This window comes from Sphaerodactylus townsendi, linkage group LG15 (genome assembly GCF_021028975.2).
Source record: "Sphaerodactylus townsendi isolate TG3544 linkage group LG15, MPM_Stown_v2.3, whole genome shotgun sequence".
NCBI lineage: Eukaryota > Metazoa > Chordata > Lepidosauria > Squamata > Sphaerodactylidae > Sphaerodactylus > Sphaerodactylus townsendi.
This window is the reverse complement of record NC_059439.1, coordinates 27,762,258-27,789,094: the sequence shown is the minus strand read 5'-3', so window position 1 is coordinate 27,789,094 and position 26,837 is coordinate 27,762,258. Positions and strand designations below refer to the sequence as shown.

Here is a 26,837-nt window from a genome sequence, read left to right as displayed (position 1 = left end):
CAGCAGAACCAAGACTTGTGGGCTACTGAAACTGCCTGCAGCTAACAAACATGGCTTGCAAGACCGCAGACCAAACAAAGCAGCGGAGTTACCGCAGGAGCAGAACCGAGAATAATTAAAAACAAACAAAGAGGGCCTAATCTCCTCTTTGCGTAACCCAGGCTCAGTAAGCAAACAGCTTCTGTTAATGTGTAACCCACAAACATGACCTGGGCCTTTGGGAGCTGAGCGGGTGACATCCCACGATGGTGGTGGGTGGGAGAATCCGGTCTTCTTTTATACCCCTGCGCCTCCGCTGGGCTAGCAACCAGCTGCAAGGTTTTCAAAAGCGCTTCATTGTCAGGCCAACCAAGATTCCCACAAGAGTGGCATAAAGCCGCCCATTGACAAGCCGAGCGTGGGAACGCCCGTCCTTTCTAGTTTTGCTGAGGAGGTCATTCTCAGGCGCGGACCAACCTCTAACCTTGGCTTTTCCCCCTAATCTCCCTGGGGATTGGACTTCAGCCCCTGTTGAGACACACACAGCAGACCAGGACGGGACAGAGAAGAAACAAGTGGCTATGGAAGAACGGCTCCAGCGAGATTTTTGTCGTCCAGAGACTGGAAAGGAAAGAGGGAAGATTTGAGGGGGTAAGTCTGCACAGATTTTGAAAGCAAGATGGTTTGCTTTCTTTCCTTCCTTGGCTGGGCAGCACCCAGTTCAAGGGTGTCAGCAATCCAGGGGAATTCAGTCCCAAATAATCAGACAGTACCTTTTCTCTGTAGCTATAGGACAGCTTTCAAATTGCCCGGCATTCTTCTTCAGTTAGCTAAAACTGAGAGCTGGGATTTTTTGTCCTCTGCCTTTCCGTTCAGAAAAAGGCACAGAGATTAAATTGACCGGGATGGGGTGGTGGGGGAAGAATAAGATCCAGGAATGGAGTTTTTCGGAAGTTTCAGTTTCAACAGCAATTGTAGTGGAAGCCAGCAAGAGAACTGGGCTAGACCTCTGTGCCTTGAGCAAAGTCCAACTATACTAAAGCAATCTGTTTTCTAAGCTTTGAAAACAGAGGAAATTTGGGCAGGAAGAAGGGGGGAAAGCAAGAAAGGACGAACTGGCTAACTCCAGAAAATTGGGTTCAGATGGCTGGATTGGGTTCAGATGGCTGGATCTGGTGTCCCCACCCCACCTCAGCATCACAAAGATAATAGACTGACAGTGACTCGGTTTGATGCTATGAACGGTTTGGAATTTTGCAACTTTGCTGTTTGGAAAATCTCCCCTTTTTGTTTTTGTGTTGTGCAAACATAGGAATGTTGTGTTTTTTGTTGTTGTTGGCTGGATATAAACAGGGTTAAACAAACAAACAAAATCAGGAACGCACAGCAACAAAACATAGACAGAATGAAAACAGTGACACCCGAAAAGAATCAGGAAAATACTTCTTTTTGTACTTTCCCTCATTGAGATTGATTAGTATTTGTATGAGAAGTTCCTTAGCGAGCTCTTGCTTGCCAAAAGGCTAAATCCAGAGGTGGGATCCAGCAGGTTCTCACAGGTTCCCAAGAGTAGGTTACTAATTATTTGTGTGTGCCGAGAGGGGGTTACTAATTGGTGATTTTGCCACGTGATTTTTGCCTTAGTTACGCCCCTCCTCTCAGCAGTAGCGCGCAGAACTTGAAGCAGTCTAGCAGGAGGTGCACCAGCGTGCGTGGCAGCCTGCGCCTGCGTGTATTCGTTTCCCGCCCAAGGACCGGTGCAGCGGCTGCTTCCTTGCTACAGCCCCGCCCAGGAATGCCCCACCCCCGTCGTGCCTGGCCACGCCCCCGTCGTGCCCCGCCCATCCCCATTGGCGCTACGCCACAGTGAATCCCACCACCGTGGGAACCTGTTACTAAAATTTTTGGATCCCACCACTGGCTAAATCCCACCCGTGGCCAGGAAGAGGTTTTATGCTGTATTTTCAAAGCCCTTTGTACATCATCTCACTGTGATCTTTTCCTTGTAAGGCATATTAATAAGAAGATCCTCATATTCCAGGCGCTGAAGCAGAGAAAGACAGAGAAAGAAAACATGTTGCCTTCGGCCACTCAGAGAATTAGTAGTTGTGGTAAAATTCACAACGCCGACTGCTCAGTTCATAGCTCAGGCTCTTCGCCACTGTGTGACACCAGATGAAAAACAGCTCGTGTACAGATAGGGCAGAAGAATCCATCTCCAGTGGAAAGCCCAGTGCAGGGAAGCATGCAGAGACATAGCAGGCAACCTCGTTTGTTTCTCATGGTGGACTGACACTTCCCTGGCATCACACTAAGGTGCTCCCGACACATGGCTTTGCGTTATTCCAGCTTAGACTTAGCAGCATAGACAAAGGGTTTCTGGGTCCTCCATAGTGAATTTCAACCGGTTAGGACACCAGGCATTCAGGATTTGGTCCACTTGACAAAGAGCAGATTTAAGAGTGTAGGAAGTCAGGACCCTGGGTTTCTACTTCCAAGAAATTTCCCTCCAAGCAGCGGTGGGATCCAAAAATTTTAGTAACAAGTTCCCTCGCCAGCCCCCCTTCAGCAAAGGGGGCAGAGGCGTACCTAGGCAAACCTGAGCCCTGGGCAAAACCTGAGTTGGATGCCCCCCCATGGGCAGCCACCCCACCACGACCCCAAAACATTTTTTTTGCACCAGGTCATTTCTAAATCATCATCACATTATAGAAAATGCCCCAACTCACAAATCTGAACACAGCAATGGTGAAACACACAGGTTCTTTGATAGAGATTGGTAAGATAAAAGGTATGAAAGGCTGAGAATCAATGAATTGCAGCACCTGAAAGGGATTAACCCAGTTCAGGGAGTTACATTATTAGTCGCAATTGCTATATGGAACCTTCACGTTCAAAGGCAGGATGCCTCTTGGGGAGGCGAGGGCGAAAGTGGACCCAATTAGTAACCCCCTCTCGGCACACACAAATAATTAGCAACCCACTCTCGGGAACTGGTGAGAACCTGCTGGATCCCACCTTTGCCTCCAAGGATGGTTGGGGGTTCAAGTGACACCAATCTTCCTTCACACGTCGTTTTTTTTTTCATTTCCCTGATTCCATGCTAGTAAAAGTAAAAGTCAGTATAGAAATACAGTTGTACAGAAATGACATTACAGAAGTAGAAAGCATTGCAGAAAAGGGGCAACCAAATGAATCAGGGGGCTGAAAGAGATTCCCTGTGAGGAAAAGGCACCTGAGATTATGGACACCTGAGATGGGACATTGTGTGCCCATCACAGCACACAATACTGTGCGAGATGAACTGATGGTCGCGCTCAGCATAAAGCGGCTACATGCGTTCGTTGTTTAGACCTCCTTCAGGCCCCTTCCACACATGCAGAATAATGCACTTTCAATCTGCTTTCAAAGCACTTTGCAGCTGGATTTTACTGTGCAGAATAGAAAAAATCCACTTGCAAACCATTGTGAAAGTGGACTGAATGTGCATTATTCTGCATGTGCGGAAGGGGCCTCAGAGGTGGAGATAAGAGAATTTTGCAATCCAGCCACAGATTTTCCTTCCCAAAAAGATGCAACTCTCTCTTCCAACAATAGAGGGCAGCAAAAGGCAAAGAACTCCAGAAAGTTTTCGACACAATCACGTGGCTCTGGTGGCAAACATCCCGAGACAACCAGACTCGGCGGAGAAGACAGTAATGCTAGGAAAAGCTGAAGGCAGGAGAAGAGGAAGTGCCAACATGAGGCGGATTGCCCCCTTCCACACATGCAGATTCAATCCACTTTCACAATTGTTTGACAGTGAATTTTGCTATTCCACACAGTAAAAGCCAGCTTCAAAGTGCATTGAAAGTGGATTGAAAGTGCATCATTCTGCATGTGCGGAAGGGGCCTATGCCAAACGTCAAAGATGCCCGCAGGTTCCCAACGGTTCAGAACCCCTGCAGTGGACAATAATGAGCTAGATGGATTAGTCACGAGTCTTAATGCAGTGTAGCTCTATATATTAATCTTTGTCATTTTAAGAGAGGTCTTGGTCAAAAGGATCTCATTTTGCTTCCACGAATCATAGGCCCCTTCCACACAGGCAGAATAATGCCCTTTCAATCCACTTTCACAACTGTTTGCAGGTGGACTTTGCTCTTCCGCACAGCTGCAAAGTGCATTGAAAGTGGATCAAAAGGGCATTATTCTGCATGTGCGGAAGGGGCCATAATAGAGTTAGAAGAGACCACAAGGGTCATGTTTTCTGATCATTTAGAACTTTCTATTGGGAATCAAGATTTTGGGCAGAGGCACCTACACAGGAAAGGGGTGTGTGTGTGTGTGGGAGGGGGGGGGGGCTTCCTTTTCAGGCTCATTCTCTATAAAGGCTCGAAAATTGTGTTTTAAAAATCCAAGCTTCTCGTGTTCTAAGGCAGAGTCCCCGTTTGTACGGCATATCTGATTATGGAGGGAAAACACTCAGGGTTTGTCCAGGCTGCTTCAGAATCGATTCCTGCCCAATGGGAGTCTGGCCCAAAGCCCAAACAAGCAGAAACATGCCCCCCCTGCTGCCAAAGGGAGAGAACAAAAAACAAAAACATGTGATAGGAATTTGAAAGAGTCTACTTTGTTTTTCAAAACAGGAAAGAGAGCAAAACAGGAACCCAGCCCTTTGGATGGGGACACAGACATGCTATAGGTGTGGTCTGAATTATGTAAGGAGCACAGGTAATGTGCAGAGCTCCCATGGTCTTGGACTTGTTTTGCCTCCCTGAACTAGGATGGTAGCCCCTTGGCACACCTTTGCTCATTCTGCCCCTGCCCTGCCATTCTGCCAACATGGTGTAGTGGTGAAGAGCAGGTGGATTCTAATCTGGAGAACCGGGCTTGATTCCCCACTCCTCCACCTGAGTGGCAGAGGCTTATCTGGTGAACCAGATGTGTTTCTGCACTCCTACATTCCTGCCGGGTGACCTTGGGCTAGTCACAGTTCTCTCAAGACTCTCTCAGCCCCACCTACCTCACAAGGTGTTTGTTGTGGGGAGAGGAAGAAGAAGAAGAAGAGTTTGGATTTATACCCCCCCTTTCTCTCCTGGAGGAGACTCAAAGGGGCTTACAATCTCCTTGCCCTTCCCCCCTCACAACAAACACCCTGCTAGGTAGGTGGGGCTGAGAGAGCTCGGAGAAGATGTGACTAGCCCAAGGTCACCCAGCTGGTGTGTGCTGGAGTGCACAGGCTAATCTGAATTCCCCAGATAAGCCTCCACAGCTCAAGCGGCAGAGCAGGGAATCAAACCCGGTTCCTCCAGATTAGAATGCACCTGCTCTTAACCACTACGGCACTGCTGTGGAAGAGAAAGGAGCTTGTAAGCCACCTTGAGTCTCCTTACAGGAGAGAAAGGTGGGGTATAAATCCAAACTCCTCCTCCTCTTCTTGGAACACCTTTGCTCATTCTGCCACCATCAACATCCAGGTCTGTCTGGATTTAAATCAGAGAGGAGGCCTGCTCAGTCACCGAGGCAACAGGGCGAAAAGGAGGAGATCGGCAGAGTCCTGGACTGAACCCAGCAAGGAGTGAAACACCCCTGCAATCTCTGTGTGGGCCTCAGCAGACACGTGGCTGAGGGTGTTCTGCAGAAGCCAACTGCAATCCTCTGGGCACTGAGTTAACCACTAATTAGAAGGATTAGGGACGGATTAACAGCAGGCACCAAAGGGAGCGTTTAATGATTTCTCAGAGGAATGATCCCCAGCATCACTTCTGGAGTGGCGAAAGCCCACAGATCACTCATAGCGAGCCCTGTTTTTCCTTTAAAAAAAACCCCACAAAAATGTGTCATTCTGTTTCAAGCGCCAATAGGCATGACACCTGGTCGAACAAAGTGGCATTCATTTCTCAACAGTGATCTGTCTTGTCAAAGGCTTTCACGGCCGGAATCACTTGGGTGCTGTGTGGTTTCCGGGCTGTATGGCCGTGTTCTAGCAGCATTCTCTCCTGACGTTTCGCCTGCGTCTGTGGCTGGCATCTTCAGAGGATCTTCTGAAGATGCCAGCCACAGACGCAGATCCTCTGAAGATGCCAGCCACAGACGCAGGCGAAACGTCAGGAGAGAATGCTGCTAGAACACGGCCATACAGCCCGGAAACCACACAGCACCCAAGTGATCTGTCTCTCGCAAATAAAAATAACTGGAAACTGAGTGATGAGTAGACCTGTCATTCAGAATGTGTTTTTTTAAAAGGGGGAACAATGGAGGGCATTTATCCCGTGTTGCTTCCAGAACATTTACACTGAGAAATTGTACAACTTTCCCATGGCTGAAATGATCAATAAGATCCTTTTTCTTCCAAGGACAGTGAAAAGGTCAGGCTGCCCAGACTAGCAGTGACTGGTACTAGGGGTCTATCCTGCAGCAGTGGCATAGGAGGTTAAGAGCTCGTGTATCTAATCTGGAGGAACCGGGTTTGATTCCCAACTCTGCCGCCTGAGCTGTAGAGGCTTATCTGGGGAATTCAGATTAGCCTGTGCACTCCCACACACGCCAGCTGGGTGACCTTGGGCTAGTCACAGCTTCTCAGAGCTCTCTCAGCCCCACCTACCTCACAGGGTGTTTGTTGTGAGGGGGGAAGGGCAAGGAGATTGTAAGCCCCTTTGAGTCTCCTGCAGGAGAGAAAAGGGGGATATAAATCCAAACTCTTCTTCTTCTTCTACTGGGCCACTAACTTCAGTGTCCTGTTTGGCCTGCTGATTTAATTGACAAATGGCCTGTTCATAACTTTCCTCTCCCCCAGGAAGGCTGATAGCTTGCGTGGGAAACATAGGATGGATGCTTCACCTCAGCCAATAGCAGCCAGAAGTATTAGCTACAGCACAGAAAGAAGGCTGTGTTTATTTTATTTTTTACAGAATATTTGTTAGCGACCTTTCTTCCTACAGAGCTCAAGGCACCTTACAATATTAAAAAAACACATAAAAATAAAATGTTAAATGCTGCTTAGGACTGGTTGAATTCAATGCAGCTCTAAACAAAAAAAAAGTATTCAAATGCCTCCTCAAGATCAAATACTATGGGACAAGCCTCTTACGTTTAAAACTGCTGTTTCGTCTGTTCGAGGCTCCAGGTTGTTTTCTCTCAATTTGTTTTGACATTTTTGTTTTGCATTGCAAGTTTTAAAGTATCAGCCATATTGGAGACCCTTTGATGGTTTTTAGTATGCAATGCCAGCGTGGTATAGTGGTGAAGAGCAGGTGGATTCTAATCTGGAGAATCAGGTTTGATTCCCCACTCCTCCACCTGAGTGGCAGAGGCTGATCTGGTGAACCAGATGTGTTTCCACACTCCTACATTCCTGCTGGGTGACCTTGGGCTAGTCACCGTTCTCTCGGAACTCTCTCAGCCCCACCTACCTCACAAGGTGTCTGTTGTGGGGAGAGGAAGGGGAAGGAGCTTGTAAGCCACCTTGAGTCTCCTTACAGGAGAGAAAGGTGGGGTATAAATCCAAACTTCTTCTCCTGTACAGTATAAAGTATACTTTAGTATGCTTTTATAGCATACAGGATGCGGCTTACTGCTAAACCACATCCTTTCTATGCAGAAAGGTCCGTTTCTAGTATCATCAACTAAAGAACCTCAAGGTGCTGCCAACGATCTTTTTCTACCTGAGATCGTGGAAGATCACTGCTAGCCTCAGTCCACAAAACAGGATCACACAGACCTGTGGCACAAGGCAGTTTTGCACATCTAAGCAACCACAAAATAAGCAGATTTTTGCAAAGGTCTTCTAGTTTCCATGACCTAGAGCACTAGAGCTTAAACATTTTCAGACATCCATCTTTTGACCAAACTTGCAATGTGAAACCCATATTAATGTTTGATGAGGTATGTCAGCACTGCTCTCTTCTGTCTTCCTTCCCTTGGGAAAGCAAAACCAATTAAACAGTAGCAGTGCCCCAATTATGGGAGCATGCCTAAGCAGGTCTACTCTGAAGTAAGACCCACTGGATTATATGGAGCTCACTCCCAGGAAAATGTTTTTTAGGATTGCTACCTATGAATCAGTTTAGGTCCGCTGTAGTTTACAATCCTGCCGAAAATTAGCATTCCAGAATGTAGTATTTAGTATTCCTTGACAAAATTCATGCTTCCTGGGTACAGCTTACACAATTCTGGAGAAAAAAAATGAACTCCAGTTGAATCTCGTAATAACCAGAAGTGGCTGCTGGCACAATAGCAAGAATTCTTGGGCCTTTGGGATTCTGACTGCTTCAACGGCCCTCCTCTTTTCTTCCCTGGCAAGCAGTAATGCTCTAAACTTCTCTTCTCTGGCAGACACCCAATCCAGGCCTCTGAAACACAGTCAGCTCAATTTATCAGGCAGCTGCAACTATTACAAGATGCATGTCAGAAAGTCAACGGGGAAAAAGAAGCGGAAAAGAACACAGTGTTCAAGGTGAGGCTATCTTGCCAATGTAAATAAAGTAAGGCACAGGTATACTGCCAGAGGCTGTGGCAGAAAAGCAAGGGGCAGGTACACTATTAAGTCAGCAAGTGTTAATTCAGGAAATTCACCTGTGGTGTGTGTGTCTCTGTGTGTGGGGATTCCACAGGCTCAGATTGAAGGTTCAATGAAAGGTGTCTCAGGGGTGTCTAAGAAAAGGCACTATAAAGTAGATGACAGACAGTCCCGTTTTCTTATTTCTTACGAAAGGGTTTAGAGATAAGTTATTTTAGTACTTCTGGATGAGAGATCTGTATTTAGTAGGTTCAAGATGACTACTACTCTTTGCTGTGAATTGGAACTATTCTAGGTGACATGGAGCATTTATTTTACAAACACAAAGAGAGAAAACAAGAACCAATCTCTGGATAAGAAAAAAGACTGAGCTGTAATAGTTTTTTTTAATCGAGGTATTATTTTCTTGATTTATACCCTGCCTTTCTCTTGATTGGGAACCAAGTGCTGTTTACATCATTCCTGCATTTCATCTTCACAACAGATAAGTCAGGCTGCATGTCTGTGATTGGCTCAAGGTCACTCAGCAAGCTTGCAGAGCAGGGATTCAAACCCAGATCCTATGAAAAGGACTGGTGAATAGGAATTCTTATCAAGACAGAAAGATTAAATGCAAATAAATGCATTTTGAGACAAGGATAATTCTGCAGATTGGCAAGAATACCCCTTGAAGGGATGCTGGGCATATGTGCCATCTTAAGTGAAGGAAGCTGGCAGAATTTTCTGAAGTTGAAGGTCATGCCTTTTTCTGAAAGCAAGTTTATCATGTTGTGCCCTTAGGTGGAGGGGAAGAAACAACATGACAGTGTTACTGAGAGTCTTTTTCAGACCGGGGGCTACGGTGGCACACCAGTTTAATGCAGGAGGGAAGGGAAATCTATAGGATGGCAGAAATTTCCCTGTTTGGAAGAGGGGAGGCTCTCTGGGGGTGATGGGAGAGAGATCAAGCAATACCTCGAAGGACATATCAATCAAGCCTTTATTGGCACAATAAACAGTAAAACAAAAATACAGCAAGACTGATTAAAACCATCGATACACAAAGCAGAGAAGAAAATGTTAAGTAAAAAAAATTGCTGCTGGCTTTTGACAATTTCCAAAAGGAAATCTGCCACTAACGCACAAAAGGATTATCCAGCAAATAAAATATTCTAAATAGAAGGATATGATGGGGGAAAAAAAAAGGGGGGGGGGAGGATATATTTTGTGGAGCGCGCACAAATTAGGACATTTTTGGCACAGGGAGAGCAGCTTCCAAAACAGCTATGACGTTTCCGCCCGGAGCTATTTAAAGAGAGGACCGAGCCTCCCATTCCCTCCACTCCAGCCGGGCAGCCCCCTCCCCTTTCACAGGCAGAGCAGCCCCCTCCCCTTTAACAGCCAGACCCCTTCCCTCCCCTCCAACTTACCCGCCAGATCGCCCGCGGGACTCCTCTTGTGGCTGCCATTCTGTTAATGGTGCTGCTGCCTAATGGGACCGGGCGGGGTCTTGCAGGAGCCGCGATAGAAAAGTTCCGCCCCCGGCCCGCCCCTCCCTTGCCCCGTTTGCCAGCTGCTTTTCCTAGCAAAAACGTCTTGCTTAATCCAGGACGCAGCCTGGAAATTTGCTTCCAGCCAGCCTCAATGATCTAATCTCAGTGCCTCTGAGCATGTGCTCGATGGGAAAACGGACACCCTCCCTGCATTGGTGGGGCATAAAGTCTATGGGACTCCGCGAGACTTTATGCTCCACCAGTGCAGGAAGAGTGTGCGCTTTCCCATCGAGCACATGCTCAGAGGCACTGAGATTTTTATTTTTAAATAGATCATTGAGGCTGGCTGGAAACAAATAACCTGTAAAGATGTTTTGGGGTTGGTAGATAAAAGGCAAAGATTTTAAGGGTTTCCATAAAGGTATATCTGGTAATGTAAGAATATCATAGTGGGATCGATTATGGAATGTTTATTCAATATAGATTTGGGGTAGATGTCCTGTCTGCTTAACTCTTTATCTATTCTCTAGTGTTTTTCCAATTAGAGAGGCAGGGTGAAAGGCAACAGAGGGAAGCAGGATCAGAAACTTTTTTAGAGTCGCAAGGAAGAAAATAAAGGGGGCAGGAACTAGAGGGGAGTACTTGAGGGGTGTGAGCTCGGGTGGAGGGTGTTATTCAGCAACCTGGCAGGATATTTTGTGTAGGGTGGGGGGAGGGAGCATGCAGCCAATCGCAACCATCCTTCTCCATACACACCCTCTCACACAGCCAATGGCAGAGTTGGAATTAGTAGGATATGCTATCTTAAACAAGCACATGTTGTCTCGCTTATTCACGCTTAATGGCATACAGAACTGCTAGAAGGGGAAACAAGAAGGTAGCCAATAGGGAAGAGGGCAAGAGCCTGCACAAATATTTTCCACGTCATCTAGGTGTGTGCTGTTTATTTAAGCTAATAGCCTTCTCAAAGCTTGGGACATGTAACATGGGCGAGAGGAACCGACAAATGTGAAAAGATCAGTTAAAATCAGCTCCAAGGCAAAGCACATTAAAAAAACATCATTGTAAAAGTTAGTGACTTAGCCACACTGCAGAAAGACAGCTCCAAATCTAACACAATTTTTACAGCGTCAATTTTCAAGCAAACTCAAATTGGAATACATTTCTGCACTCTTGTTTTAAGTTACAATTTTGTTTCGCTGCTCCAGTTTTTGTGATAACCAAATCTGCAGGGCTCCAAAAGAAAAATAATAATAAGATATCTAGTTTCAGGATCACTTGCCAAATTGAGTTTATTTTCAGATTCACATTTCCTTTATTGGCACAACGAGTAAAACAAATAAGAAAATCATACCAGATAAAACTAACCAATAAAATCGACAGCATGTAATCCAAACAACAATATGGGGTAATATCAAACACAGCAGCTCACACTAAGTTAGCATGTGAATTAACCTGAGTTCCACGTCAGAGTTGGCAAGTATTAACAGTCAAAGTATGAGTAAGAAGGTGCTGGATTCAGACTGCACAATTGTAGTGGTAAGAGCAGGTGATCTCTAATCTGGAGAACCAGGTTTGATTCCCCACTCTTCCACATGAGAAGAGGACCCTTAACTAGTGAACCAGATTTGTTTCCCCACTCCTACACATTAAGCCTGTTGAGTGACCTTTGGCCAGTCACAGTTATCTATGAACTCTCTCAGCCCCACCTACCTCACAAGGTGTCTGTTGTGGGGAAGGAAGGGAAAGGAGTTTGTAAACTCTTTTGAGTCTCCTTTAAGGAAAGGGAGGTATAAATCCAAACTTTTCTTCAAACGCTACCCTGTTTCCCCGAATATAAGACATCCCCGAAAAATAAGACATAGTAGAGGTTTTGCTGAAGTGCGAAATATAAGGCATCCCCCGAAAGTAAGACATAGCAAAGTTTTTGTTTGGAAGCATGCCCGACGAACAGAACACAGAAAAATAAGACATCCCCTGAAAATAAGACATAGCACATCTTTGGGAGCAAAAATTAATATAAGACACTGTCTTATATTCGGGGAAACACGGTAAATTAAGTGGTTGACTTTCAGCATGGACCTACAGAACTTCAACACTCACCTCTTCCGTCTATAAAAACAATGCAGTAATGATCATTCTGACCTACCTTAAAGGGAGGTTATTGATGCAGATTACTGAAATTATCTATGCAACGGTTTTATCTGATGAAGGTCATCAAGGATGTTTAGTCTGGAGAAGCGAAAGTTAAGGGAGGGCTTGATAGCTATGCTTAAATATTTGAAGGGATGCCATGTCGAAGAGGGAGCAAGCTTGTTTTCTGCTGCCTCGGAGACTAGGACATGGAGTAATGGATTCAAGGTGCAGGAAAAGAGATTCCACCTAAACATTAGGAAGAACTTTCTGACTGTCAAGGCTGTTCGACGGTGGAATTCACTGCCTTGCAGAGTGGTGGAGTCTCCTTCTTTGGAGCCTCCACAGCTCCAGCACAGCTCCAGTGGCAGAGCGTGAAATCAAACCCGGTTCTTCAGATTAGAGTGTACCTGCTCTTAACAACTACACCCCGCTGGCTCTAAGCGAAGAACTTAAATACTGAAAATGCTTCAGGATTGTTCATTCATTAAATGATGCAGTACTACTGATACACTAGTCTTTTTTTATACCACCGGAAAAAAATCAATAAACATTTTAAAAAACTGGACAGCACTGAGAGTTTGTTGCATAATGTTCTGTGTTGTTGTAGGGCAGTGGTGGCGAACCTATGACACGGGTGCACAGAGCTCGTCATGTGATAATAGTGCAATTATTTCAGGGAGATTATTAGCACTAAACCTAAGACCTAGTTTTGAGGAAGCAGTGTAGGTAACCCTGTTAAGCGCTGTTAAACCCCGCTGATTTTCATGCGAAGAACTAAAGCGTGATCCTTTACCTGGGAGTGAGCTCGGTTGCTGGCAATGGGGCTTGCTTCTGAGTAAACCCTCCTAGGGCCGTGATTCACCCGTTCGAAGCGTTGCACAGTTGCTTCAAAGCAAAGCCACTGACTACTACCAAGCTTACTCCCGAGTAACGCGCGCCTCGGAACCAACCGTTTTTTCTATACTAAAACCTCAGTATTCAGGTTAAATTGCCACGTTGGCACTTTGCGATAAATAAGTGGGTTTTGGGTTGCAGTTTGGGCACTCGGTCTCGAAAAGGTTCGCCGTCATTGTTGTAGGGTGAGGTCCCTTCTATATAAAAGTCCCTTGGGATTAAGGACCGCCAGGAGCACGGTATCAGCGCCATAGAGTCTATCTTCCAAAGCAGCCATTTTCTCAAGGGAAACTGATCTCTGTAGTCTGGGGATGGGCTCTAATTCCAGGGGATTCCCCGGTCCCACCTGGAGGCGGGCATCGGTAAATCAATGCTTAAGGAATATTCACTGCTAGAAGCTGGCAGCGTCATTAAATCAGGCTGGGTGCCAAGCAGTGGCTGTGTGCCAACAGCAAAGCAGGGACTTCCTGGCTCAAAGCCATGTGACAACTATGAAGGGGCACTTGGCTCTGCTCCTCCTAGACCCCTCGGGTCCCTTCCTATGCAGCCAACCAGGAAATTTCCAGGTAAGCTTGAGGGTCACTCTACTCCTGCTCACGCCACTGTGAATCATCTTAATTTAAAACATATGTAGCTAAGGTGCTGCAGGACTGATTTATTGTTTTGCTATGACATACAAACATGGCGATACCTCTCTATGACAATGGTGGCGAACCTATGGCACAGGTGCCAGAGGTGGCACTCGCGCACAGAGTTCATCATGTGGGAGGGAAGTGGAAAATCCCCCCACACACACACACACACATCTAGGCTGGCCTGGGCATGATCCTTTACCCGGGAGTAAGCTTGGTTGCTGGCAAGGATCATGATTCACCCATTTGAAGCGTTGCACAGTTTCTTCACTAAGTTTACTCCTGAGTAACGTGTGCCTTGGAACCAACCGTTTTTTTCTAAACTAAAACCTCAGTATTCAGGTTAAATTGCCGTGTTGGCTCTTTGTGATAAATAAGTGGGTCTTGGGTTGCAATTTGGGCACTCGGTCTCAAAAAGGTTCGCCATCACTGCTCTATGATATACCTCTGATGATGCCAGCCACAGATGCAGGCGAAACGTTGGGAACAAGATCCACCAGACTACGGCCACGCAGCCCGGAAAACCCTCCACAACCAGCTGATTTAGGAATGTTTATTAAAATATTCATACCCTGCTGCTCTGGAAGATGGTCCGCTTCATATTAAAAACCTCAGGTGCAAAATACAATGCCTGTCGACAAAACCCAAAGCATAATAAAGCATGGGAAGTCCCAATCGAGGCGACCACCAGCCTACCAGTGCACACCCAAAAACAGAGAAAGAGAAACAAGAACCTGTGGCTGGCCTCACTCTCTTGTTCACAGTGAGTTTGCTAAAATGAAGTTCTGCCAAGAAACAAAGACAGTAGCCAGGCGTTTAACGGTTCCAGCTCTTCTGCCCTCCCCATTTGCAATCGCTAATGCTCTTTCACTTCCTTGAGCTGGCTGGCTCCCAGCTCTAACCCACTAGCTGTCACAGGTCAAACTGGTTCTTCTTTGCGTAGCCAAGTTCAGCTCCGCCACTGAGCACTAGGTCGATACCTGTGCAAAACTTGCCATCCGCAGCCAGGTACAGGGTAGCCGCCGCCACCTCCGCTGGAGTCCCAAACCGTCCCAGGAGCTGTGAGGTTGTAAGAGAAGGAATGGATTTATATTAATCTCACGTAGATACGGATCCTGCTCTTATCCACTAGAATTTTCTTGAGCTTTTGGGATTTTTGTGATTGGATTTTCATCTCTAGACATCAAGAGTGCAAAATAAACGGGTGAGTTCTGAGAAGGTAGAAAGTAATTACGGACAACATCCAGTGATCAGCTGGTGAGATATTAAAAGAAGAAGAGTTGGGCAGATTCCGCATGGGCCAAAAACAGTGGTGGGAAAACGGTGGGAAAACAGCGTAAAATGGTTTAAAACGGTGTAAAAGGGTTTACACCGTTTTCACTCCGCTGTTTTTGGCCCATGCAGAATCTGCGTTGGATTTATATGCCCCCCTTTTTCTCCTGTAAGGAAACTCAAAGGGGCTTACAATCTCCTCCCACCCCCCCACAACAAACACCCTGTGAGGTGGGTGGGGCTGAGAGAGCTCCAAAGAGCTGTGACTAGCCCGCGGTCGCCCAGCTGGCGTGTGTTGGAATGCACAAGTTAACCTGGTTCACCAGATAAGCGTCCACAGCTCAAGTGGCAGAGTGAGGAATCAAATTCAGCTCTCCAGATTAGAGTGCACCTGCTCTTAACCACTATGCCTCTGCTGCTCTGGGAGCCAGTCCATGACTATGTAATCTCAGTAAAAGAAACTGCTCCGTTACACCGTTTTCACTCCGCTGTTTTTGGCCCATGCAGAATCTGCCTTGGATTTATATGCCCCCCTTTTTCTCCTGTAAGGAGACTCAAAGGGGCTTACAAACTCCTTTCCCTTCCCCCCCACAAGAAACACCCTTTGAAGTAGGCTGAGAGAGCTCAGAAGAACTGTGACTAGCTGAAGGTCACCCAGCTGGCATGCGTTGGAGTGCACAGGCTAATCTGAATTTCACAGATAAGCCTCCACAGCTCAAGCGGCAGAGTGGGAAATCAAACCCGGTTCCTCCAGATTAGAGTACACCTGCTCTTAACCACTACATTACTGATGCTCAGTGCTCTCAACATACCCGTTTTGCTTTCCCCATGTTTGCCATAAATAATCGCTGCAAAATAGCACTTTTATGCATATAGGTTACAACTGAATAACAGACACCAGAAGCCAAGCTTTCTTAATGCACTCCTACATATCATCACCCTGAATGCTGTGGATTCTTACTACCTCATGACATCCATTCTTGGTTTCCCACAATGCACTTGCCTGAGCATCGCTGCCTTCCTGGATCGCTGCTTCCTCATTGGCCACCTGGCTGGCTAGGTTTTTCCACATAGGAGTCCAGATGTTCCCAGGTGAGATGCTAGAATTCAAATGGATGGAGAACTGAAATCAAAGTGGCAGGAGGATGTGGGGGAAAGGAAATATTGTTTAAATCTGGTTCTATATCATGAATACATCCCCAAATGAATGAGACTGAAGCACCATGTCTGTTATTTCCAGAAATATAAACTTTCACATCTGCCTTACATATATTTAAAATGTTCAGTACTGTGCCTATTCCAAGGACCTGACAGGTATACACAGTAGGATTGCCAACATCCAGTTGGGGGCTGGAGATCCCCCAGAATTAGAACTCATCTCCACACTACAGAGATGACCCTCCCCTGAACAAAATAGGTATTTTGGATGGAGGATCGTTTGGCATTGTATCCCACGGAGGTATCCCCCACAGAGTCAAATTCTTAGGCCCCTTCCGCACACGCAAAATAATGCGTTTTCAAACCACTTTCACAACTGTTTGCAAGTGGGTTTTGCCATTCCGCACAGCTTAAAAGAGCACTGAAAGCAGTTTGAAAGTGCATTATTTTGCATGTGCGGAATGAGCCTTAGAGTCAAATACCAGCATACGGGAGAAGTGTTTTTTACCAATTTGTTCTGGAATATCAGAACCTATATTAAAAGTAGTTTATTTAGTTAACTGTATTAAGATTTTTAAAGAATTTCATATCTATAAACTTTGCTACTGGAGATTTTTAATATACAGTCTGTTAAACCATCCTGATATTATTGTAAGCGTTCTTTGTATGATACTGATTGTGTTTTCTAATTCTCTTTCTAACATTTGTTATTTTATCGCGTTTAATGATGTGCCATTAAAGGCGAACCCGATTTGACAAGTCTGCTGTCTCCTTTAAACGGTAGAATTGTAAATATGGCACGATCTGCTTGTTTTGCTTTATTTATATTTCTCTGTTAATTTTGAAAAATAAACAAAATTAAATTAAGACCTGCTGTCCTCCCTATCTTCTTTTTCTTTCTTTCGACAATCAGGCTCTACGCTTCTGTTTCCTAAAATTCCTCTGCAAAGTGTTGAGTGTGTTGCTGGTTCTGCAGGGATAATCATTACTTTTACCTGTTGACTCGTACACCATATTTGCTCTCATCTATAGCCATGGCTTTGGTCATTGCTAGAAGAGCGCCCTGCAAGATGAAAGGGCGACAGGTAAGTTTGCCAACTGATCAGACGTATCTTGAGGTTGAAGAGGAGAAACCAGCGGAGGAAGCTCATCACAGCTTGCAGCCCAACGCTACCATCCATTTCCTGCAAATTCAGCAGCTCTCAAAAGAGGATGAGCTAGCACCAGCAAAAAAATTAAGTTGGCAACTCTAATAATAGATTATTTCCTTCCTTTGGTCCGATCTTTGCTTTCTTTAGATAGTCAATTTTTTAAACAAAAAATACTGCTCTGATCCTATGCACTCTCACATAAAAATATTTAAAATTATCAGAGGGAAAAAGGGAAGATAATGTTGAAATATACTTCGGGAAGCCAACTGGAGGAAAAACAGTACAAAATCTTTAAGTAAATAGTAGAAGAGAAGAAGAATTTTGGATTCATATCCCACTTTTCTCTTTTGTAAGGAGACTCAAAGTAGCTTACAAGCTCTTTTCCCCTCCTCTCCCCACATCAGACACCTTGTGAGGCAGGTGGGGCTGAGAGAGTTCCGAAGAACTACGACTAGCCCAAGGTCACCCAGCAGGAATGTAGGAGTGCGGAAACACATCTGGTTCACCAGATAAGCCTCTGCCACTCAGGTGGAGGAGTGGGGAATCAAACCCGGTTCTCCAGATTGGAATCCACCTGCTCTTAACCACTACATCACGCTGGCTCTCAGAACTGGCCATTTTTTGTTACAGACCAATTTCAACTTCATAAACTGAAAACACACTGAGCAGTTTGAATAAGGCTGCTAATTCACAGCAAACACCCGTCTGGTCTTCTTTCGCTTTTTAACACCAGCAGGAATCGGCCGGTGAAGCTTTCTGCAACTTCTGCGTTGTTTCCTCCTACCTTCAGGGCCACAAGAGGCTATTAAAAGCAGAGGAACAGAAGCACATGAGGCTGAGAACAGCGCAGGGTGGGGAGGAGGGCTGAGTCATTGGTAGGGGGCTCTGCCCTTGGCCCAGAATCACCTTGGTGGTCACATACGGCACGGCACACTTCTGCCCAATACTCCCCACGAGACTGGCAATGTTAATGATGTTCCCTCTTGATTTCCGAAGGTAGGGCAATGCAAACTGTTGAAACAGAAAGAAGGAGAAATTGTACTCGACTTTGCAAAACACGCGAAGCAGCCTCCTACTGACCAATAGTCTATCTTACCTTGAACAGCGGGCTCCAATGATGCCCAGCTTGCTATCTGGGGGGAGGGGGGCATGGCACCCTTCAATGTATTTCCCACCACCCACTTGCCTCCTTCCCAAATCTTCTCTCCAGATCAAAGGGTCAGTTCTGGCTCCCCTTCATTGATGTCCCAGTGTCAGGGTGTCTGCATCCAGATGATTGAGATGCATTCCTAGGTCAACGTGATTGCTACGAGATATAAGCAACCAGTCTGCTATATGTTATTATCACTGCTGCCTTGGGGCATTCTTTCCTTGATCTTTACTTTATGGCTTCACACTCTGAGTAGATAACTAGGCTTTCCCCTGACACTTTGGTCTAATGGGAACGGGGGTTGTTTCCGTTGTCCTGAAGGAGTAGGATGCCAGGCAGCTCTCTATCGCCAACCTTGGGGCACCTTGGCTCCAAACTAACTCTATCTCGCATTACTTGGGAAACTGGGAGGGGGGATTGTTAATGGAATAAACGGGATTGCAAAAGCCAGGTTGGTTTTGTCAAGCTGGGTGCTTTGACGCCTATTAATAAACGCTGCTGACCAACAACACAGAGTCCGTTTATTGTTTTAAGGTTGCCTGGGGTCCTTAATCCCTCTTCTTCCCCATCACTTGCTCCAAGACAGCAAGCCACAGCCAAGAGAGCTAGAGTTGATAGATTTTCAAGGTAATCCCAATCCCTCCATGGGAAACCCCACCCCCCCGCCCGCCCTGCCCAAAACCTTCTTGAGACTTGGAGGGCAGGGTCAAGGTTCTGCAATCACCCAAGGATCCCTAGTATCCCCAAAACTCTTCTAGACAGTTTAGGATGTCTCTCGGTAGCTTTTCTGAATGGCCTCTGGCTAACGGGTAGGAACTCAAAAGCAATCTTTTGCACCCTTTAGTAAAAGGAATTGGTTGAATTAACATACCCTGATGTGGATAACCCTAGGCTAGTCCACCCAGATTTCTTAGATTTCAGACTCTAAACTGGGTCAGCCCTAGTTAGTATTTGGAGGGGCAGCCTCCAAGGAATCCCAGGGTTGTGATGTAGACGCAGCCAACAGCAAACCACTTCTGAAGGTCTCTTGTCTAGACAACCCCATGGGGTCACCGTAAGTTCTTTGATGGAACCAAAAAAAAATTAGAAACATTTTAGGGATTTGTGTGGAAAGGGCCTCTGTTCCATTGATCTTTAAGGTTCACAGCTAGTGACATCAGAAGGTTCACAGCTAGTGACATCAGAACCTATTGATCTGGGCTCCATCTTTTGACGATGGAGCCCAGATGTTCATCTTCCCAGATAGCTGCTATAATAAAAGCAGAAGAAGAGTTTGGATTTATATCCCCCTTTCTCTCCTGTAAGGAGACTCAAAGGGGCTTACAATCTCTTTTCCCTTCCCCCCTCACAACAGACACCCTGTGAGGTAGGTGGGGCTGAGAGAGCTCCGAAGAACTGTGACCAGCCTAAGGTCACCCAACTGGCATGTGTTGGAATACACAAGCTAATTTGGTTCAGAAGTGTCTGTTCTCCTTCCTGAGCACAACATTTTGATTTTTCACGCTAGAGAAGAGTTGTTCCTAACAGCGCAATCGCTCACCTTTGATGCTAAGAAACAGCTCACTACGTTGAGGTCCATGAGGCCACGGAACTCCTGGGCGCTCACCTCATCTATCGTCTGGTCAGGGGGGTCTGGTTGCAAGAGGATCGAGCAGATATGCAAAGAGAAAAGCCACAGGGAAGATTCTGACGATGGGTTCGACTTTTTCAAAAGTATTTGTCTCTCCGTGGAGGTAAAGAGGCCAGGCTATCACACCAAGCAGCTCTGTGAGAGGGGAGATTTAAACTGGGTGGTGGAAGGATGGTCACGTCACTCCTGCTGTAGCCCCAAGGAGATTGCACCTTTCCACACAGATGACGATGAAGAAGAGTTTGGATTGATACCCCACCTTTCTCTCCTGTAAGGTGGCTTGCAAGCTCCTCTCCCTTCCTCTCCCCACAACAAACACCTTGTGAGGTAGGTGGGGCTGAGAAAGTTCCAAAGGACTATGACTAGCCCAAGGTCACCCAGCAGAAATGCAGGAATGCGGAAGCACGTCTGGTTCGCTAGATAAGCCTCTGCCACTCAGGTGGAGGAGTGGGGAATCAAACCTGGTTCTCCAGATTAGAATCCACCTGCTCTTAACCACTACACCACGTTGGCTCTCCAAAGATGCAGGTGCTATGATCTTTTGGGGGAATAAATTACAAGAGAGCTCATCACAAATTATCCATTGGCACACTGACTTTGGTCTTTAGGGGCCTTGGGGAAAATCAGTAATTCAGCTTCATCCTTCTATAATCAAAAATATGTGAATAGTAGCAGCCTGACTTGCAAGTTTGTTGGGAGGATTACTGGAATAACATGTCTGAAGGTTATGGAAAATTCTTAAGATGGCACATTTATTAATGTCATTATGACATTATTCTACTCTCCTCCATCTATCCCCATAACAGCCCGGCGAGGTAGACTGGGCTGAGAAAGTGCGATTCCACCAAAAGAATCACTAAAAAAGGATGCGTTTAAAATGACTTGAAGCTGCAACTCAAAAGTTTTGACAAAAAACTGTGCAGAACTCCTCCCCAAAAGACTTTTATTTCAAGTCCTGAAAGCATTTTATTCGTGTTGTGCGGAAAGGGCCAATTTAAGCCACTTTGAGTCTCCACTGGGTAGAAAATACATGGAGGAAATAAACAAATAACATTCTTAACGTTGTTAGATCAGAATCTTCCCATTTCCTTCTACGGTGTGGGATCTAACCTTTGATTAACCACGATAAGCCCTCCCCATCCAAACACATCTTGATTTTCCCCAGAGCCGAATAATTTTCGAAATAACTCACGCCCTCCGGCATTGTTCACTAGGCAGTCCAGGTTTCCGTAACGTTCTATGGTCACCGAAATCAATGCCTGCAGGCACAGAAATAGGGAGAGGTGTAAGACAGGGCGACATTAATGACAGCCCAGAGAATCCTGTAATTCCAGGCTTGCAAGTAGCCACCATTTGAACTACCTGGGCTGGGGCTGTTCCTTCTATTAGAGCAGCGTGAAAGACAGGCAGATAACAGAGGAAGGTGTACAAAGGGTAAGAGAGGAACACAGAAAGAAATAGTTGCTATGGAAGCAGTGAACAAGGAACATTTTTGGCTTATGGGTTGAGTCCTGTGATAAGCTACAGCCAATCTGCCAATGATCACTTTGGCTCATTTCACACATGCAGAATAATGCACTTTCAAACTGCTTTCAATGCTCTTTGAAGCTGTGCAGAATAGCAAAATCCACTTGCAAATAGTTGTGAAAATGGTTTGAAAAGGCATTATTTTGCATGTGCGGAAGGGGCCATTGTTCCAGCAACTGAATGGCTCTGGACTAGAATCTTGATGCAGAAACCAACTGGGACTCTAGTGCATAGGAGTTACAAAAATACAAAGACATATCTAGAGAGCCAGCGTGATGTAATGGTTAATAGGTGGATTCTAATCTGGAGAACTGGGTTTGATTCCCCACTCCTCCACCTAAGTGGCAGAGGCTTATCTGGTGAACCAAATGTGTTTCCGCACTCCTACATTCCTGCCGGGGGACCTTGGGCTAGTCACAGTTCTTAGGAGCTCTCTCAGCCCCACCTACCTCACAAAGTGTCTGTTTTGGGGAAAGGAGGGGAAAGGCTGAAAAAACACACTGGTTGTGGTGGGTTTTCCAGGCTGTGTGGCCGTGGTCTGGTGGATCTTGTTCCTAACGTTTTGCCTGCATCTGTGGCTGGCATCTTCAGAGGTGTATCACAGAGGGAAGTCTGTTACACACTGTGTCTAGTGCAGGGGTAGGGAACCTTTAACACTCAAAGAGCCATTTGGACCCGTTTTCCACGGGAAAAGAAAACACTTGGAGCCGCACATAATTTTTGACATTTAAAATAAAGCTAACACTGTATACATTGGGTTTTTTTAACCTTTTACTCCACTCATTCTGAGAAGCACATGGATGAGTCCGCCCTGCTGCCTGCAGGGCGGGCAAGAATGCGTCCAGCGGCTCGGCCTCGCCTGCCGCCGGGAAAGCGCCCATCCCACTCCAATGGGGCAGGCGAGAGGGGAAGCCCACGGCGCGGCCCAGCCGGCTGCAGGCAGTTGGTGCGCCCGCCCTGCTACCTGAAGGCGGGTAAGGATGGGGCCAGTGGCTCGGCTCGTGGAGCCGCAGTTCAAGGGCAGAAGAGCCGCATGCGGCTCTCGAGCCGCAGGTTCCCTACCCCTGGTCAAGTGAAAAGGGAAAGTTTAGTGGGGTACACTGTCCATGTCCCAGGGTGGGGAACTAATCAGTAAGTATTTGGGTGGAACTTGCTATGCAAAGGTGTGGTTGATACAATAGTATTGCAGGTGGGGGTTTTCAGTCCAGGGAGTGATTCACATTAGCATTCCCTGCAGCAGCAGTATTGGTGAATGCAAATCCTGTGTTTGGGTGGAGTCCATTGTCCATGAAGTTAGCATGCCCTTGGCCTTTACTTCTGGTGTTTTTAAGTACTAATAGCCAAGCTTTGTTCATTTTCAAAGTGTCTTCTTTCTTGTTGAAGTTGTCTTGGTGTTTGTGAATTTCAATGGCCTCCCTGTGCAGTCTGACATAGTAACCTTCTGAATTGTCCAGAATTTCAGTGTGTTTAAATAAGATGCTATGTCCAGTTTTGTTTAAGACATGTTCTGCTACTGCAGATTTTTCAGATGGTTAAGCCAACAGTGCTCCTTAATGCGAGTCTGAATGCTGCATTTTGTGGTTCCTATGTAGACCTTTCCACAGCTGCTGGGTATGAAAATTTACATTCATGAAATTCATGAAAATGTATACCCCACTAAAACATTCCCTTCTCACTGGACACAGTGTGTAACAGACTTGCCTCTGTGATACACCTCTGAAGATGCCAGCCACAGATGCAGACGAAACGTTAGGAACAAGATCCACCAGACCACTGCCACACAGCCTGGAAAACCCACTACAACCAGTTGAATCCGGCTGTGAAAGCCTTTGTTGAAAAAGCACTCCAAAAGAAGAAGAGTTACAAGCCCAGTTCTAGCCTACCTTAATGTCCGTCTCACTGCGGACATCACAGACCTGGAAGCAACTTTTCCCTGGGCTCCCAGAATTTTTCAGGTCCTCCTCAATTGCTCGTCCCCTTTCTTCTGCAAGGGGACAGAACGGAGAAGTTGCAAACAAAACAAAGTCTTTCAGCCCACCTTTTCCGAGGGGCCTTTCTCGCTTTCCAACTGTGCCCAAGTACTGTGACAGACTTTGCCTGCATTCTCCTGTCCTCCACTGTTTTCTTTGCTGTGATGTTAGATAAGCTTTGTGGAGGCAGGGATCTGCCTATGTCTGCAACCTGTACAAAGACACGCCAAACTATGGACTTTGTACAGCCACAGCATGGGATAAACACAAGGGAAAGGGACACCTCTTCCACATCATTCCCACATCTCTTGTCGCCTCTTGTTTGCTTATTCCCTCAGCTCTACTACATGGCAGGTATAAAAACATGGATAGGGCCGAGAGACTCTGTCCCTGCAGTTAAGGGCAAATGAAAGCTATAGGAGCAGCAGTGGCGTAGGAGGTTAAGAGCTCGTGTATCTAATCTGGAGGAACCGGGTTTGATTCCCAGCTCTGCCGCCTGAGCTGTGGAGGCTTATCTGGGGAATTCAGATTAGCCTGTGCACTCCCACCTGCGCCAACTGGGTGACCTTGGGCTAGTCACAGCTTCTCGGAGCTCTCTCAGCCCCACCTACCTCACAGGGTGTTTGTTGTGAGGGGGGAAGGGCAAGGAGATTGTAAGCCCCTTTGAGTCTCCTGCAGGAGAGAAAGGGGGGATATAAATCCAAACTCTTCTCTTCTTCTTCTTCTTCTTCTTCATATTTTCTTTCCTTGTTCCAGATTTGTCAAAGTTCAAGAAAAATATGCCACAATTGTTCCATTGTTTCGGGAGGATTCAGCTGATAGAATGGCAATCCCATTTTTATTGAATAACTGTGATCTTATGATCTTATTTGCTTGCAGTTCAAGGTCATTCCAACAGTTAAATTAGAAACTCCAATTTGCAAATTCCAAATCTGACCTGAGGTCACTCAACAAACTTCCATGGCAGAATGCAAATTTAAACCTGGCTGTCTCAGATCTACCTAATACAACATTCTAACCACTACACCACACTACCTCTCAACAGCATCGGTTTTATCTACTTATGGGTCATCAGCAAAAACAAGAACTACAAATACCATCAACAAAGGCGGCACAGGAAGGCCCTTTCGTGAGCTGTTCCAGCTTCACAGGGTAGGATTTCCTAAGAACTATTTCACTCATGTATTTTTCCTATTCGATTACAAACTTGAAGGGGAATAAACAAAGTGGAGTTTCTTTTACTGAGATTACACAGTCATGGACTGGCTCCCGGAGCAGCAGAGGCATAGTGGTTAAGAGCAGGTGCACTCTAATCTGGAGAACTGGGTTTGATTCCTCACTCTGCCACTTGAGCTGTGGACGCTTATCTGGTGAACTGGATTAGCTGGTGCATTCCAACACATGCCAGCTGGGTGACCTTGGGCTAGCCACAGTTCTTCTGAGCTCTCTCAGCCCCACCCACCTCAAAGGGTGTTTGTTGTGGGGGGAAGAAGGGAAAGGAGATTGTAAGCCCCTTTGAGTCTCCTTACAGGAGAGAAACTCTTCTTCTTTATCTAGTAAACCTGAAACAGCAATTCAACAGGTGCAGTCTCCCTCAGACATCTTCCAAGCAACCTTCACTTTTGAGTTTCTGCCTGTTTCCGACTATGGTGCTTTTTCCTGGTGAGCATCTGCTGCCCCCTACTGGCCAAACCACATATTTCCTTCACATTAAGGCAAATTGAAATTGATCAAGAACAGAAGAGTAAGGGGTGACAAGAACTTATCCAGACTCACCTTCAGATCCTGGGGCACAAAAGACCACCGAGGCTCCCTGGCGAACTGTGCGGCGGGGCAGGAGAGAGGAGAAATGCAAAACAGAACTTAAGAGATCTGGCTCACGCAGCTTAAGAATTAAACTATTTATTATTTCTCTTAAAATGCATATCCCCCCCTGCACTTTTTGAACCAATTTATTTTTATTTATGTTCTTTCTCACAGGGAACTCAAACTAGATTATACACGGTAAATCAGCATAATCAACAAAAAAGGACATTGGAACATTAGGATTTAGAAGTCTGACAACCCCAGAAAGAAATGAAACGCTGCGTAAATGTCAACATGTCACATTAAGCAACACGGAAATCGCACAAGAGGAACCTGCTTACAATAAGTATGCAGCTGTAGACTACAGTCCCAATCATTTATCAGTTTGTGAACCATTTCGTACAATGCAACCTTATTACCTGCACAGAAAAGCCCTGTTGAATATTTTGCCCTGTTGCGTATTCTGACTCACACTAAATTAAATATAGTGCCATTGAAACAGACACACGCTCAGCCTTTGGCAGGCCTTCCACCGTTGCTGACTTTCTGACCCACAGCCAGGCTAGGTTGCTCTTTGCCAGGAAAAGTACCACCCCTGTGAGGGAGGAGGCAAGATTGCACAGTAATCTTTGGACCTCTGGCCACCGGGGCAGCAGCCTGAAGTCCTTCCCCTCAAATCTTCACAAAACAGCCATGGACTGATTCATGAGGCATCTGATAAGCTGAGGGCTAGATTAAGGCAGCGTAGTGTTTTGTATATTTCTCAAAATGCACATAAATATTAAAATAGAGACTATTTACTTGTAAAGTAAGTCAATGCTTTTCATTTGCTATCAGACCAGATAATAATAATGTCTCACACCTCAGTAATAATGCTGCTTACACTTACCTATCAATTTCAAACGTCAAAAGCAAGAAAACAACGATTCAAAAGTTGCATTTCCCAGAATTTAGCATGAGCGGACAGTTTGCAAACCTGCAGGGCCCTAAGAAATGTGTAAGGTCCCGCAGCACATGCTAGTCTTTGGCTAGTCTGTATTATATGTATTATACAGTATATATTGTAGGTTAATCTGGCACCGGCAAGGTGGTCTTTTCTCAACGAACATTTTAAGCCACAAGAAAACTGCTGCTCTGCAAAGGGCCACAAGAAGACGCCCTTTCTTGGGCGCAGGGCACAAAAAGAGTCCGCGAGCATGTCAAGAGTGCAAACAAAGAGTCAGCGAGCAAGAGTGCGAACAAAAAGAGCCAGCGAGCATGTCAAGAGTGCACTGCCGTCGCTTGTAACTTCTCCCTCTCCTGCCCCACCCAGCTGCGTTAGGACCGCGGGGAGGGGACTTCCAGAGTGGAGCTGCTGCTTTCTTCGCAGGTTTGAATCCCCGCCCCCAGTTCCCTCCCCAGCCTCACCAAATTCTTCCACGATGGCCAGACCTATGCCGCTGGTGCCCCCCGTCACGACCACCACCTTGCCCGGGTAACGGAGCCCCGCGTCCATATCAGCTGTTCCGGGGAAACTTTGCATTGAAACTCGGAGCCCCGGGGGGGTTTGACCGCACGACG

The 26,837-nt window shown here is 46.1% G+C and overlaps 2 protein-coding genes and 1 long non-coding RNA gene across 5 annotated transcripts in view; 1 reads left to right on the top strand and 2 right to left on the bottom strand.

Moving 5' to 3' along the window:
• Positions 1-10,087, bottom strand: part of BCAT2 (branched chain amino acid transaminase 2) — a 26,678-nt gene extending 16,591 nt beyond the window's left edge. Inside the window, exon 1 of the mRNA XM_048518314.1 lies at positions 9,889-10,087. Coding sequence (XP_048374271.1) covers positions 9,889-9,927 — 39 coding nt within the window. The 5' untranslated portion in view covers positions 9,928-10,087. The remainder of the gene's footprint in view (positions 1-9,888) is intronic.
• On the top strand, positions 359-26,175 carry LOC125445308. Of its 3 annotated transcripts, XR_007246285.1 has the most exons (4): positions 359-630; positions 8,296-8,416; positions 16,957-17,128; positions 25,452-26,175. It is a non-coding gene; the product is annotated as an uncharacterized LOC125445308 (long non-coding RNA). The 3 variants fall into 3 exon arrangements; XR_007246283.1 differs by lacking the exon at positions 25,452-26,175 and having other exon boundaries at positions 366-630; positions 16,957-17,322; XR_007246284.1 differs by lacking the exons at positions 16,957-17,128; positions 25,452-26,175 and adding an exon at positions 15,762-16,910 and having other exon boundaries at positions 367-630.
• On the bottom strand, positions 14,153-26,837 carry LOC125445304 (17-beta-hydroxysteroid dehydrogenase 14-like). The gene is made up of 9 exons (XM_048518316.1): positions 26,685-26,837; positions 25,248-25,292; positions 23,385-23,485; positions 21,167-21,233; positions 19,885-19,976; positions 18,101-18,205; positions 17,039-17,106; positions 15,889-15,985; positions 14,153-14,672 (listed from the first exon to the last, which is right to left on the bottom strand). Exons 1-9 carry the CDS (start codon positions 26,797-26,799, stop codon positions 14,526-14,528), a joined length of 837 nt encoding a protein of 278 aa, XP_048374273.1. The 5' UTR covers positions 26,800-26,837; the 3' UTR covers positions 14,153-14,525.